The sequence below is a fragment of the Jaculus jaculus genome, chromosome 17 (assembly GCF_020740685.1).
Source record: "Jaculus jaculus isolate mJacJac1 chromosome 17, mJacJac1.mat.Y.cur, whole genome shotgun sequence".
Classification (NCBI taxonomy): domain Eukaryota; kingdom Metazoa; phylum Chordata; class Mammalia; order Rodentia; family Dipodidae; genus Jaculus; species Jaculus jaculus.
Genome location: NC_059118.1, coordinates 56,387,767 through 56,401,665, shown reverse-complemented (window position 1 = coordinate 56,401,665; position 13,899 = coordinate 56,387,767). Strand labels below are relative to the sequence as shown.

Genomic DNA, 13,899 nt, shown 5'->3' with positions numbered 1-13,899 from the left:
TTCATCATATGATGGGAAATAGGCCACTCACCCCATAGTAATGGGAATGACTAAAAAAAAAAAAAGAAAAAAATCCTAGTTAATTCTCACGGTTGGGAGGCTTGTTTGGTCCTAAATATTCCATTCCTTCAGTCCTGTGAGCCCAGGCCTCTGCTAGCCATCCCATCAAGGCAAATCTTATCTGAAAACAGGCAATACCTCAGTTGTGGATGAAGGAGGGTTCTGGGACAAAAACATCCTGAAGGGAAACAAAGGGAAAAAAAAGTTCTGAACTGGAGAGATTGCTCAGGGGTTAAGGTACTTGTCTACAAAGCCTAATGCCCTGGGTCTGATTCCTCAGCACCCATGTAAGGCCAGATGCACAAAGTCATGTATGCATCTGGAGTTCATTTACAGCAGCCAGAGGCCCTGGCAGGCCCATATTTATCTTTTTTCTCTCCTTGCAAATCAATAAATAAAATATTTTTTAAATGATGGTTTTTATTAGGTGAGCTATTTTCCTAGCTTTACAGACAAGGATCCAGGGACACAGAGAACGTGTCCCCTCTGCAGTTTATCCTTCTGGAGCCTCCAAGGCCAAAGTGAGCATTTTAAAGGTCTTTCAAGTGAGACCGTTTTTCCATTTGAATCCTGCCATGTGCAGAGGGAGGAGCCTCAGGAGAGCCCAGCAGCATGTGGAGCTGACCTCAGTCCACCTTGACTTGATCCTTCTTCCCTTCCTGCTGGGGGTGGAGGGAGGGCTGATGGAAGCTTTAGGCGCCCAGGCTGGGTTAGCTCTCTGTCTGACTGGTGGATGCCATCTGAGATAAGGAACACCCCTGCTCAGAAAGGGAAACTAGGGGACCAGAGAGCTTTGATCTCTCTCGAGGCAGCTGTGTTGGGTCCAAGGTACACTGAGATTTTTCTATAGATCTTATTTTCTGACCGTGATCTATTGGTACTAGAGGTAAATAACGGATGATAGTAAAAAGGGAAATTTTATAAATAGTCAATATAACCTTTGCATCAAAGGAGAAAGCAAAGCCAAATGACAAGTTAATAAAGGAGCATAATGCATTCCAAAAGCTATATGTAGAGTGAAAGTAAGGTAGGAAGAAAATATGGTAGAAAATAGCTGTAACCATTGGAATTTTAGCCTTTATGTCCTTTTATTATCTAAAAATAATGTCTGTATCTTTATTGTAAAATTAGAAAAATAAGTGAAAAAATAAAGAGAAAAGCTAAAATTAGTGAAATAAAAATAGAAAGATAAGTACATTAATATTTAGTTATTTGAAAAGCACAATCAAATAGCTTGTAAGGACTGTGTGCCTGATTAGGAAATGAATAACAAGTTAATAAAAACTTAGATGAGTACAAGCTGGAAAAGGAACATATCATAGGTATAGGGATGATCCAGTGAAAACAGAGGTAAAAATTGTTAACTATACAGAAAAGAATTTGAAGAGCCAGGGGCTCAGAAGACAACTCGGCATGAAGGAGTGCTTGCCATGCAGGCACGGGGGCCTGAGAGGCCCGTGCTCCGTCCCCAGCACTGCGTGACAGGCCAGGTGTAGGGGCTTTTCGCCTGTTGCATTCTGTTTGTAGAACTCTCTGTGATTATGCTGACACTATGCTTTGAGAATTAGGACACCAGCCTATCTGCTGGGAATAAAGTTTGTGGTGCCCATTCTCCAGCTGTTAGGGAGGTCTAATATTCACCTATAGCTAGCCAGAAAGTCCCCTGCTTCTGAGATAGGGAAGTTGCTGTCCACTTTGTTGTGTTAAAGCCATTATAAATTCTCCATGAACTTGGTACACAGAGTGTTCTAATAAAAGTTCTTCAAGGGCTGGAGAGATGGCTTAGTGGTTAAGCACTTGCCTGTGAAGCCTAAGGACCCCGGTTCGAGGCTCGGTTCCCCAGGTCCCACGTTAGCCAGATGCACAAGGGGGCGCACGTGTCTGGAGTTTGTTTGCAGAGGCTGGAAGCCCTGGCGCGCCCGTTCTCTCTCCCTCTCTCTGTCTTTCTCTCTGTGTCTGTCGCTCTCAAATAAATAAATAAATAAAAATTTAAAAAAAAAGTTCTTCAAGCTGCTGCCTTGAGGCTCTTAGCAGGTATAGCTTTGAGTCCCCTGGCTCTGTTGACTGGCCCCAGTCTCAACTTCTGTTCTTTGGTACTGGTCTTTTGGAATCTGGTTGGCACCAGCAGGTGATGACCCAACAGTGAGGCATGCCACACACCTGTACAGTCGCTGGGGCTTACGAGTCTTCTGATTGAAATAAATAGCAGCGCCAGGTTCATTGAGAGACTCCATCTCAAGGAAGCACATGCATGAGTGATAGAGGACACCCCGTGTTCTACCCTGGCCTCCACATATGCACACATTTACTTTATACACACAACCACACACCACACACCACACACCACACACACTACACACTTATGCCAGGAAACCAATTTAAAAAACTGTATGAAGTGGATTCTTTCTTTGTTAAATATAAGTGTCTAAATATGACTCAAGAATAAGTGTAGAATTTGAATTGAAATGTAACTGTAAAAGACATGGAAAAGTGATTAAAGCTCCTTCACTGACAATGGCAGAGACCCTGTGGGATGACAGCTAGGTTTCACATAATGTTTAAAGGACAGCTACATTTTACTGTCATTTAAACTGTTTCAGAAGACAAACAGCTCCTCATTCATTTGTACAATAAGCACAAAGTTGGTCCCAAAACTTCATACATTCAAATTTTTTTTTGACCAATTTGATTGTTTTAAAAATAGTTTTATTTTTTAAATTGCAAGGGGGGGGGCAGAGAAAGTGAGTGTGTGTGTGTGCACGCAGGTGTGTGCATATGCCAGAGTCTCCTGCCACTGCAGTGAACTCCAGACTCATGTCTACTTTGTACATCTGGCTTTAACAGGGGTACCGGGGTATTGAACCTGGGCCATCAGGTTTTGCAAGCAAACACCTTTAACTGCTGAGCCATCACTTCCTGCCCCAGTTTAATTTTGAGTATAGATGCAAAATTATAGATAAAACCTTAGCAGATAGAGTCCATCAGTTTATTTGAGGACCCAGTAGTAAGTAGGTAGGATTATTTTAAGAATACAATGGAACTCAGGTGTCTGAGGACCCCGAGAGTCCCCATATGATATCTGAATCTTGTTTTGGAAAACCTTAGCAGTTGGTAGCCAGGCTTGTCCAGAGGAACTGTCATTGGTCTGTTCTCTTTTCTTTTTCTTTTTCTCTCTTTTATCAGTGTTCTTCAGAAGCCTTCAGTGCAGGTGTTTCCTACCTTTTTTTCTCCAGATTTGAGCTGTTTTCTTGAGGAAGAGGCCTTGGTGCAGCCCTTACCTCCAGAGATGCTGCCAGAATCCCCATGCCTGTGCGTCCAGCCAGGGCACCACTGTCCTGGCCACTTTCCAAACTGATGGAGTGGGTTTGCCAGAGTTGCCCTTGAATTTGGGATTAGAGGACCTTTTTGACTGGATAGTTGAACATTTAGTATTTTTCTTTGAAGATTCCCAAGAGACTGCCTATATGAATTTTAATCTTATTAATTTGGGGTTGTGCATTTGTGGCATACGTAGTAGGTATGTGCCCTTGTGGGGACTCACACACTCACCTGTGATCGGGGTGCTTGCCTGCAGTGGCCGGAGCAGAAAGTCGGGTGTTCCACTCCATTGCTCTTCTATCCAGTTCTCAGTTAAGGCAGAATCTAACTGACTCCAGAGCTTGTTATTTATTTAATTAATTAATTTACTGAGCCCCAGTGATTAGACCTCTGCTTCCCTGTAGGACTGGGGTTACAGATGTGTGTGGTCATGGCCAGCTGTCTATGCGGCTCCTGGGATCCAACTTACATGTTCTTTCAGGCAAGAAGTGCTCAAGCCGTCTCTCCAGCCTGATGGATTTTTAAAACAAATGTGATCAAATAACAATGTTTTAACAGATTCAAAATCTGGGGGAGCACTGCTGTGAAGTGAGACATTGTGAGCCACATATGCCAGTATTTTTGGTTCTCAGGGTGACCAGCTTGAAGTGGTGGCTGGCTCAGCACGGAGCATTCCTGTGACTCTTCTCTAGGGGCTGGAAGCCTGGTTTAGAGAGTCAGTGAGGGCTCAGCCGACTGTCAGATGCCTACAGTGTAAAGTGTGTTCACCCATGCACCTCCTGTTGGTGCTTATGTGGGTTGACTCTTTAGATGTGATTTTCCTGGTTAAACTCCCAGGCTGTTGTATCCCCTCCCCCCTGGCATTCGCTTGTACTTAGATGGTCTCCGTGGCAATCCCTGCTGTCACTCCCCTGCTGCTGCCTGCTCCCAGGCCCCTGGCATTGAGAGGACATGTGGCTGAGCGGCAGGAAGAGTGGGAAGAGTGCCTGCGCCTTTGCATGGCTGGGAAGAGCAGTGTCAGAGGGGAGTACGAGAGCCACTTGGGAAGCAGGTCACCAGTGGGTCCTGTGAGGACAGCCAGATCAGGAGTGGTGTGGGGATACCGCACCTTCTCGTCCTCTCCTGTCATCTCACAGGAGGAAAAGCAAACAAGACAGCTTTGTGGAACTGTGCTTTATAAAGACTGACATGGGAATGCCTAACATGAGCAGGGTCCAGATGGGAAGTGAGGAAAACGGGGACATGGAAGGAAAGGACTGGAAGACTCAATGTGTCTGTGGATTTCCATGTTTGGAAGGTTAGATATATAGAGATTGGTTCATGGTAGCAACTTTGATATGTGGCCATTTATGTACAGTAGAAAGTCCAACTTTTTTGCTTAGAATCCAAGATTCTATTAGTTGGTTTCCTTTTATAATCTTATTTTTAACATTTTATTTATTTATGTGAGAGAGAGAAGACAGAGAGAAAGAGAGAATGAGTGTGCTAGGGCCTTCAGCCACTGCAAACCAACTCCAGATGTATGCACCACCTTGTGCATCTGGCTTATGTGGGTCCTGGAGAACCGAACCTGGGTCCTTGGGCCTCACAGGCAAGTGCCTTAACAACTAAGCCATCTCTCAGCCCCATTTTCTTTTGCTACAAATGTACATCTTGCCACTGATGTCCTTTATATATTCATGTAGAATAGGATATCAAATAAAAATTAGCAAGAGTCATAAATAAAAAAGATAATGTGCTAGGTGTGGTAGAGCACACCTTTAATCCCAGAACTCGGGAGACAGAGGGAGGAGGATCTGTGAGTTTGAGGCCACCCTGAGACTACGTAGTGAATTACAGGTCAGCCTGGGCTAGAGTGAGGTGCTACCTTGAAAAACCAAAAAGAAAAAAAAAAAAACATGCCGGGCGTGGTGGTTTACACCTTTAATCCCAGCACTCGGGAGGCAGGGGTAGCAGGATGGCTGTGAGTTTGAGGCCACCCTGAGACGACATAGTGAATTCCAGGTCAGCCTGAGCTAGAGTGAAACCCTACCTCAAAAAAAAAAAAAACCAAAAACAAAAACAAAAAAACCATAATGTATATTCTTTGTGTGTGTGTGTGTGTATGTGTGTGTGTGTATGTGTGTGTGTGTATGTGTGTGTGTGTATGTGTGTGGACACAGGAGTGGGTGGGGGGCGCATGTGGTGGAGGCCAGTGGTTGCTGTAGGCTGTTTCCCTCTATCCTCTCTTTTTTATTTTGCTGAGGCTAGGTTTCCCACTGAGTTCAGAGCTAGATTCAGCTAGCCAGCGAGTTTGTTCCAGGATTTCTTGTCTCCATCGGCATACTGGGGTTATAAGCAGTTGCTACATGCACCCAGCATTCAAGGGGGCGCTGGAGACTCAAACTCCCATCCTCACACTTGCCAAACAAGTGCTTCGCTGACTGAACTGTGGCCCCAGCTCATAAATTGCCTTCTTGATTTTTCAAATTGTCTGAGTTTAGCTCCCCTCTGCCTTTCTCTGTTAGTGCAGTGTGATCCATAGCAAAGTGTGAATTCTTGCATAGTTGTGCTCCATTCCTCAGAAATGTTAACACATTGGCTGGAGAGATGGCTTAGTGATAAGGTACTTGCCTGCAAAGCCAAAGGACCCAGGTTCAATTCTCCAGGACCCACATAAGCCAGAAGCACAAGGTGGTGCATGTGTCTAGAGTTATTTGCAGTGGCTTGAGGTCCTGGCACACCTGTTCTCTCTCTCTGCCTCTCTCTCTCTCTTTCTTTCTCTCTAAATAAATAAATTGACTAATTAATTTAAAAGAAATGTTAACACAGCTTCCTGCTATTATTATGTGGGATATTCTGGGAAAATCATATCCATTTTGATATTTTTCCAAGCAAAGCCCAATATAAGGCAGATCTACTACCACAAATTTCACAAGTATTAAACCTAATGAAGGTGGTTTGGAGTTTTCCCACATTGCTGCTCCCTTTCATTAATACCAACCATCACAACTAACCGTGCCCATGGACTTAGCCCTCTGTCCAGAGCTGCTGGTCATGATTCCACTGTTAGTGGCGTAAGGACTGTGCATTGCAATCTGCCTCTGCTTTCAGTAGACAGACTTTTCATGATGTAAAGTCAGCGAGTAGGTAAGTATTGAGTGTTTCTTGGTAGTTATGCAGGAAAGAGTGTGTAGAGATGTGATTGCTTGTGTTATCCATGTTCTGTCTTAGGAATACTTGACTTGCTTATAATTTTTGTGTGAAAGGGCTTTATGCTTCATTCTACTTCATGTGAATGTCTGTGCACAAGCTGGCATAGAAACATGGAACTGAATAGTCATATACTATGGTCCTTTATAGGACAGATTTCTTTACACTAACATGGTGAATGTTGTATGTGTCACTTAAAAATCCTCTTATCCCCATCAAAACATGTCCTAAAGACCTATTCTTTTTTTCTCAATTTTTATTAACATTTTCCATGATTATAAAAAATATCCCATGGTGGGCTGGAGAGATGGCTTAGCGGTTAAGCGTTTGCCTGTGAAGCCTAAGGACCCCGGTTCGAGGCTCGGTTCCCCAGGTCCCACGTTAGCCAGATGCACAAGGGGGCGCACGCATCTGGAGTTCGTTTGCAGAGGCTGGAAGCCCTGGCGCGCCCATTCTCTCTCTCTCCCTCTATCTGTCTTTCTCTCTGTGTCTGTCGCTCTCAAATAAATAAATAAATAAATAAAAATTTAAAAAAAAATATCCCATGGTAATACCATCTCTCCCCCCACTTTCCCTTTTGAAATTCCATTCTCCATCATATCCCCTCCCCATCTCAATCAGTCTCTCTTTTATTTTGATGTCATGATCTTTTCCTCCTCTTATGATGGTCTTGTGTAGGTAGTGTCAGGCACTGTGAGGTCAAGGATATCCAGGCCATTTTATGTCTGGAGGGAGCACATTGTAAGGAGTCCTACCCTTCCTTTGGCTCTTACATTCTTTCCTCCACCTCTTCCACATTAGACCCTGAGCCTTAGAAGGTGTGATTGAGATGTTACTCAGTACTCCAATCACTTCTTTCCAGCACTGTGATACCTTCTGAGTCATCCCAAGGTCACTGCCATCTGAAAAGAGAGGATTCTCTACCCAAAGTGAGAGTAGCGTTAAGATAAGGGTATAAATGTTAAGAGAAGGGCTTACTGGGCATTTTCATTAAGCATAGTATATACATTTTTCCAGACATCAGCAGATGTTACAAACCTAGGGCTCATGACTACCCCTGTTTTAAGTTTTCAGTATTAGGGATGTGTTCCCCCCCATGGAGCGGGCCTCCAGTCCAGCTGGAGGGCAGTTGTTTTCCACCATGACATACCTGCCATCTTTGCACCCTTGGCTCATTTGGCCTGGCTGGCCAATTATAAGCCTTGCAGTGTCCACTGAAAATACTATTCTTAACTTGATACTCAAGAATGTCTTCTTTGAAAGCTAGGCATGGTGGTACACACCTGTAATCCCAGCACTTTGGAGGCTGAGATAGGAGGATTGTCTTGAGTTCAAGGCTACTATACAGCGAGTGTGAACCTGGGCTGCACAGGGAGACCCTGTCTCAAAAAACAAACAAGCAAAAGACAGTAACAACACGATTCTCTTCTTTGGTGTTTGTAAGCACTATGGAAGGTACTTAGTAGTTTTTACAAAGGCTCTCTGAGTTCCTCTGTTACTTTGATCCCTGCATGTCCCATTCTGTTTTCAGAGGCCAGACCTTGGAAAAGTTTCAGAGAGGGAATCCCTGACGGCAGAGTCAACACGATGTTGTAGGGTGCGACAGCACAGTGCTCACAGCTGCGGGGCCCCCCCATCTCATCTGTGCGCTGGAGCGTGGAGACGGCGTTCTCCTGTCCCCTGAGAGATTTAACCTGTTAAGTCTGTTGCTGCTAATCCTTAGAGCTCAGAAAATTCCATGCAGTACTTTCCAGAAAGACCTTTCCAGTGAACTGCTCACTACAATAGAATCTGTTGGGTTTTTTCTTTGTTTTTAAAATTTAAATTTTTTTTTTTTTATCACAGAATACTTAGTATGGCTGAATCTCCTGTTTTGTCTTTGCAGATGTGTGTTTTACAATATGCTTTTGAGACAGAGGGTTCCAAGCAGAAGCTGAAGATGCTCAGAAGATGCCTGGCCTCTCTCTGCTTTGCTAGCCCCCCACCTTCCTGCCGGACTGAGTGACGTGATACGCAGAGGGATGCCTTAGTTGACGTCGTTCCTCATCCGGGGCTGTCTGTGAGAGGTTGCGTACATTACTCAAGATGGCTAGCCAGCTGCCCGAAGACCCTGCGGAGGGCCAGGTCCCCGACGAGCTGGAGTGTAAGATCTGTTACAACCGCTACAATCTGAAGCAGAGGAAGCCCAAGGTGCTGGAGTGTTGTCACAGGGTTTGTGCCAAATGCCTCTACAAGATCATAGACTTCGGGGACTCCCCACAAGGTGTCATCGTGTGTCCCTTCTGCAGGTTTGAGACATGCCTGCCAGATGACGAAGTCAGCAGCCTGCCGGACGACAACAACATCCTTGTGAACTTGACTTGCGGAGGCAAAGGGAAGAAGTGCCTGCCAGAGAACCCCACGGAGCTGCTGCTCACCCCCAAGAGGCTGGCCTCCCTCGTCAGCCCTTCCCACACATCCTCCAACTGCCTGGTGATAACAATCATGGAGGTTCAGAGGGAGAGCTCCCCGTCTTTGAGCTCCACCCCTGTGGTGGAATTCTATAGGCCAGCAAGCTTCGACTCTGTTACCACGGTGTCCCACAACTGGACAGTGTGGAACTGCACCTCCCTCCTCTTCCAGACGTCCATCCGTGTGCTAGTGTGGCTGCTGGGCCTGCTCTACTTCAGCTCCTTGCCCCTGGGCATCTACTTACTGGTGTCTAAGAAAGTCACCCTCGGCGTTGTCTTTGTCAGCCTTGTCCCGTCCAGCCTTGTCATTCTGATGGTGTACGGGTTTTGCCAATGTGTATGTCATGAGTTTCTGGACTGTATGGCACTGCCTTCTTAATCAATAAGCAAGACAGGAGACTTGACACACAGGCCATGTTCAAATGATGTATGTGTGTGTAACTGACTTTCTGTTACGTTCTCTATGCTGGGTATCTGTGGCATTAACACAGCCCTTGGCCATACATTTGTGGTCTGTTTTCCATCCAGATGTTGACTTGATGGGCTTTTCTGGCTGCTGGAAGTCAACACATGCTCATTTTTATGTGGGGTTAACCAAGAAGTACAGCCTTCATGGAGGCTTCCCTGAGCAAAGGCAGGACTTCAGCCAGTGCTTCTAGAGAGTTGCCAGCTGAGGTGTGTCATGCAGGGTCTCTGTGGAAAGGTGGATGTATGGGTTTTTCCTCTCACAGTTATGGGGATTCCATGATGGGGGTGAGATGCCACGTGGGTGTGAAGGGTGTGGCAACGGGGTCCCAGGTCATCTCCAGGTGCTTCCTCTCTTCAGGTAATGCCACTCCTGAGGTCTCCTGCACCCTCAGATCCCTGTCCCCTGTGTGTGCTGTCCCCTGCTATGAGGACACTCGGCTGTGTTCCCTTGGTTCCAGTTGAATTCCTGTTTTGTCATGTTGCTGATGGGGATGGAAAGCACCAAGGACTTTGCACGATGTAGACTTCGAGGCAGAACATGAGCACTTGAACATAACCCATCTGTGTTGTCCTCTCTTCCCAGGATTCTCTGAGAATGGAGAACGACCTTCTCATACAACACTTATTGTTCATGGAATCCTTCCTTAAAGCACCCCAACTTTGTTTTTTAAGCACATTTCTCAATCAGCTCACACCTTCTCCTAAACAAAGTTCCATTTGAGCCGATGCTGGCAGTGTGCGAATGCTCTTTTCTTTCTTATGTTTCCCCGACTGTGCCCATGAAAGCGCAGAGGGAGGCTGCCAGATGCTCTCGCCACAGCTCGTGGCACTGAGGACCCGTGTGTCCTGCAGTACTCTGTTGAGTTGTCCCAGAGCACAGTGGTTCTGGTTTCTGTGAAGACTGTGCATCGTAGAAGTGCAGAGGGAGAGACATGTGAACCTGGTGCCCTGTTTGCAAAGATCCTTCCAGGGAGGAAAGTGCAGGTGACAGTGTACCTGTGGCCATTCAGTCAGTTTTGGAATAGATTCAAATTCTTAACTGTATTTCACATAAAAGCATATGTCATGTGGCTTGAAGTAATGAACTCCTTTTTACAAGGCAAGGGAGGTTGAATGTATATACCTATGAGAAGAAGTTGTCTAGCAGCTTTTAGATTTGGGAAAGTAGAATGTTCACAGAAACTAGGCAAAAAGAATTAAAAAAGCCTTTTTATTCCCTAAGTGATGACTAAAATTGAAATATTTGTAATGCTTAGAAAAGGGCATTATTGAGACTACTTTAACTTGTTTGTGGTGAAATATTTGTTGTGCAGAATAGTTACAGTGAGACAGTTCCAACCACTTTATTAAGGAAAATTTGATACTTATCTAGAGTAGCAGTTTGGTTTTAATTATATAACTTTTAACTTTGAGAACATGTATGCGCAAGGTAAGAATGATGAGAGTCCGTGTGGGGTGTGGTCCAACTAAATGTAAGCCCCAGGAGAGAGCAAAGTACATTTATGATTCCAGAGAATCTAGTTTTAGGTAGTATTGTGACTGTAACTTCCAGAAATTTGTTTGTACTTTGAGTAAATATTTGTGGTTTGGATTTATATATTTATAAAGTTTTTTTTTTAAAAAAGGCTTACTTTGTCTGAAATGTAACATTGAATAAATTGGTGAATTTTCATAGGATGAGATTTCCAGAAAGCTCTGGGATGGGCACTACGTGGTTTGCTTCTTTGTACAATGTCTACAGTGCTAAACTCACGTTTCTGTGTATCATGGCAGTCTTTTCTTTGTTGCCAGTAAGTTGGGCTGGTTTTAAAGAGTTTTAAATGTGTGGAGATAACAACTACAGAAAACCACCACTGTCCATGCTGTTGAATGAACAAGGGCGGTGTGATAATACTGCATCCCATGTGCCGATGTCCTCTTGTCTATTAAATTGTTGTTATTTCTAAACGAGATGTTTGGTTTCTCTTATCAGTGGTTGGGCCCTTGTTAACCTCAGGTGAGTACAACACACAGAGCATCAGCAACAAGTAAGCCAAGGCCTTTGTCACGTACGTGCACTGAGAGCCTCCCCATTGCCAAGCCTCCGCCCATCCCGCTCCTCTCAGCCTCCTCTCTTTCTCTTTGGTTTTTGTTGTTTTCAAGGTAGGGTTTCTCTCTAGCCCAGGCTGATCTGGACTCACTCTGTAGTCCCAGGCTGGCATTGAACTCACAGTGATCCTCCTACCTCTGCCTCCCAAGTCCTGAGATTATAGGTGTGCTCCATACCTTATTTTTGAAACAGGAGGCAATATTAGGGAAGGGTAATGAAAGTAAATCCAATTTAGTGGAGGAATAACTAACCTTGTACAATCTGGGCAAATGAAAAATACACTAACCATGATGGCTGGATAAAGTAGAGTTAAGAATATATAGCACCTCTGTGTACTTGTAAAAATCAAGAATAATGGCTTTATTTGCTTCTGAAATATTTATATAAGTGAGCCGAGAAGCAGGTTACAGAGCTCTCCTGAATACCCTGTGAGCTCATACCTGGCTACCAAGAGACCAGAAAGCACCAACCACTTAACAGATAATGAACGGTGTAGACACTTTGAAGGAGTTTCTAAGTATGTCAGCCTGATAGACTTGAAGCCAAAGCATCCTGGTAGTACTAGCCAAAGCGATGGGGTTCAGTCCAGGTCTTGGAGTAAGTGTGGGGGGGGGCTGGGGTGGGGGGGGAGACGGCATGAAGAGTGCGTGGAGGCAGGAGCCCTGGGGCTGCGTTGTTTGTGACTCACACTCTTCGCATCCTCTTGTCAACCCAGCCCCAATAGTTGCCTTAACTCTTTTGAAGGCCACATATTATTCCAGAATTTTCCTAAAGGCTCTGGCAGCCTTGGCTTCAGATAAAATCTGCAAGAGTTTAACCATTTGTTCTTTTAACTTGAGTTTTGTACATTTCCCATGTCTTTGCATATATATTTTTCTCCAAAATCCCTTACAAATTTTTACTCCTGGAGCTTTAGAATTGAGTCTTTCCTTCTAAGCTTACTTTTATATAAAAGATATTTATAAAGAATTGTGTATGACTTGACGAAATTCCAGTTGAGTCTCGGACACAGTAATGATCTGTCCAATTCCTTATATAATTTCAATCTATGCTATCATCCAAACCTGTGCATATTTGGTGTCATTATTCATGGCTCTGACATTAAGGTACATTAAGTTTAGGAATAAAAAAAAATGTCAGAAACTCAAGTGTCCTCAATACTATGTATACCAAGTTGGGACATGTGCTAATATAGTCTTTAAAGTCTTGATTTAATTAAAACATTCAATTAGTGAAACAATTACTCTGCAAGCATTTTAATTAATCAGGAGTTTATTAGATGGGCAACATATTAACCTTTTGAATTGAGAGGGTTGGAATCACAGGAGAAAGAGGTGCGTGACAGTCATTTGTTTTGAGCTTGGTTTTCCCATGAAAAGAAGTTGTGTTGAGTGTTTGCACCCATGTCCCCCAGGCAAGAGGCCTGGCCTGGACATCCATCTTTGAGAGTCAGACTGCAGAAGCAACTGAGGGTGAGGCCATGGAGAAATGATGATACAAAGAGAGGAGAGCCAAAGCTCACTGCCCTAAGCCTAGAACTCTGAATGCTCAGTTGAAGCTGCCCCAGGGAATGTTCTGGAATATCCAGGGGGAAAGAGAGGAAGCAAGAGAACATGTAACCATCACAGCCAAGAAAGAGGGAATCGTTAGGTCAGTACACAGACAACAGATCTTATAAAAAAGATCCTTCAAGAGCCAGGTATGGTGGCACACGCCTTTAATCCCAGCATTCAGGAGGCAGAGGTAGGAGGATTGCCATAAGTTTGAGGCCACTCTGAGACTACAGAGTGAATTCGAGGTCAGCCTGGGCTGGAGTGGGACCCTACCTCAAAAAAGAAAAAAATCCTTCAAGCTTTTACACAAAGATTTTCTTTTTTTTTTTTAAATTAATTAATTAATTTATTTGAGAGCAACAGACACAGAGAGAAAGACAGATAGAGGGAGAGAGAGAGAATGGGCGCGCCAGGGCTTCCAGCCTCTGCAAACGAACTCCAGACGCGTACGCCCCCTTGTGCATCTGGCTAACGTGGGACCTGGGGAACTGAGCCTCGAACCGGGGTCCTTAGGCTTCACAGGCAAGCGCTTAACCACTAAGCCATCTCTCCAGCCCCACAAAGATTTTCAAATGATACTGTGAGAACAGTATTATTGCTGCTGGTGCATTCACCATTTACTGTCAACAGTTACCTTTTAGCTGTGTTTGTCCTCTCTTTTGGGTAAATGTATGATGCATAATCTTCAGCATAACACTTCCCCTAATTATTGCCAACACCGTTCCAATATGGCAGAGCCAATCAAAATTACCCCTTCTTATTAGACTGG

The 13,899-nt window shown here is 44.4% G+C and overlaps 1 protein-coding gene across 2 annotated transcripts in view; it reads left to right on the top strand.

Moving 5' to 3' along the window:
• Positions 1–11,438, top strand: part of Rnf182 (ring finger protein 182) — a 70,986-nt gene extending 59,548 nt beyond the window's left edge. For both annotated transcript variants that reach the window (XM_045137086.1, XM_045137087.1), the window contains exon 2: positions 8,456–11,438. In XM_045137086.1, the coding sequence (XP_044993021.1) occupies positions 8,656–9,399 (744 nt within the window). In that variant the 5' untranslated portion in view covers positions 8,456–8,655 and the 3' untranslated portion in view covers positions 9,400–11,438. The remainder of the gene's footprint in view (positions 1–8,455) is intronic.
• The last annotated feature ends 2,461 nt before the right edge of the window (positions 11,439–13,899 follow it).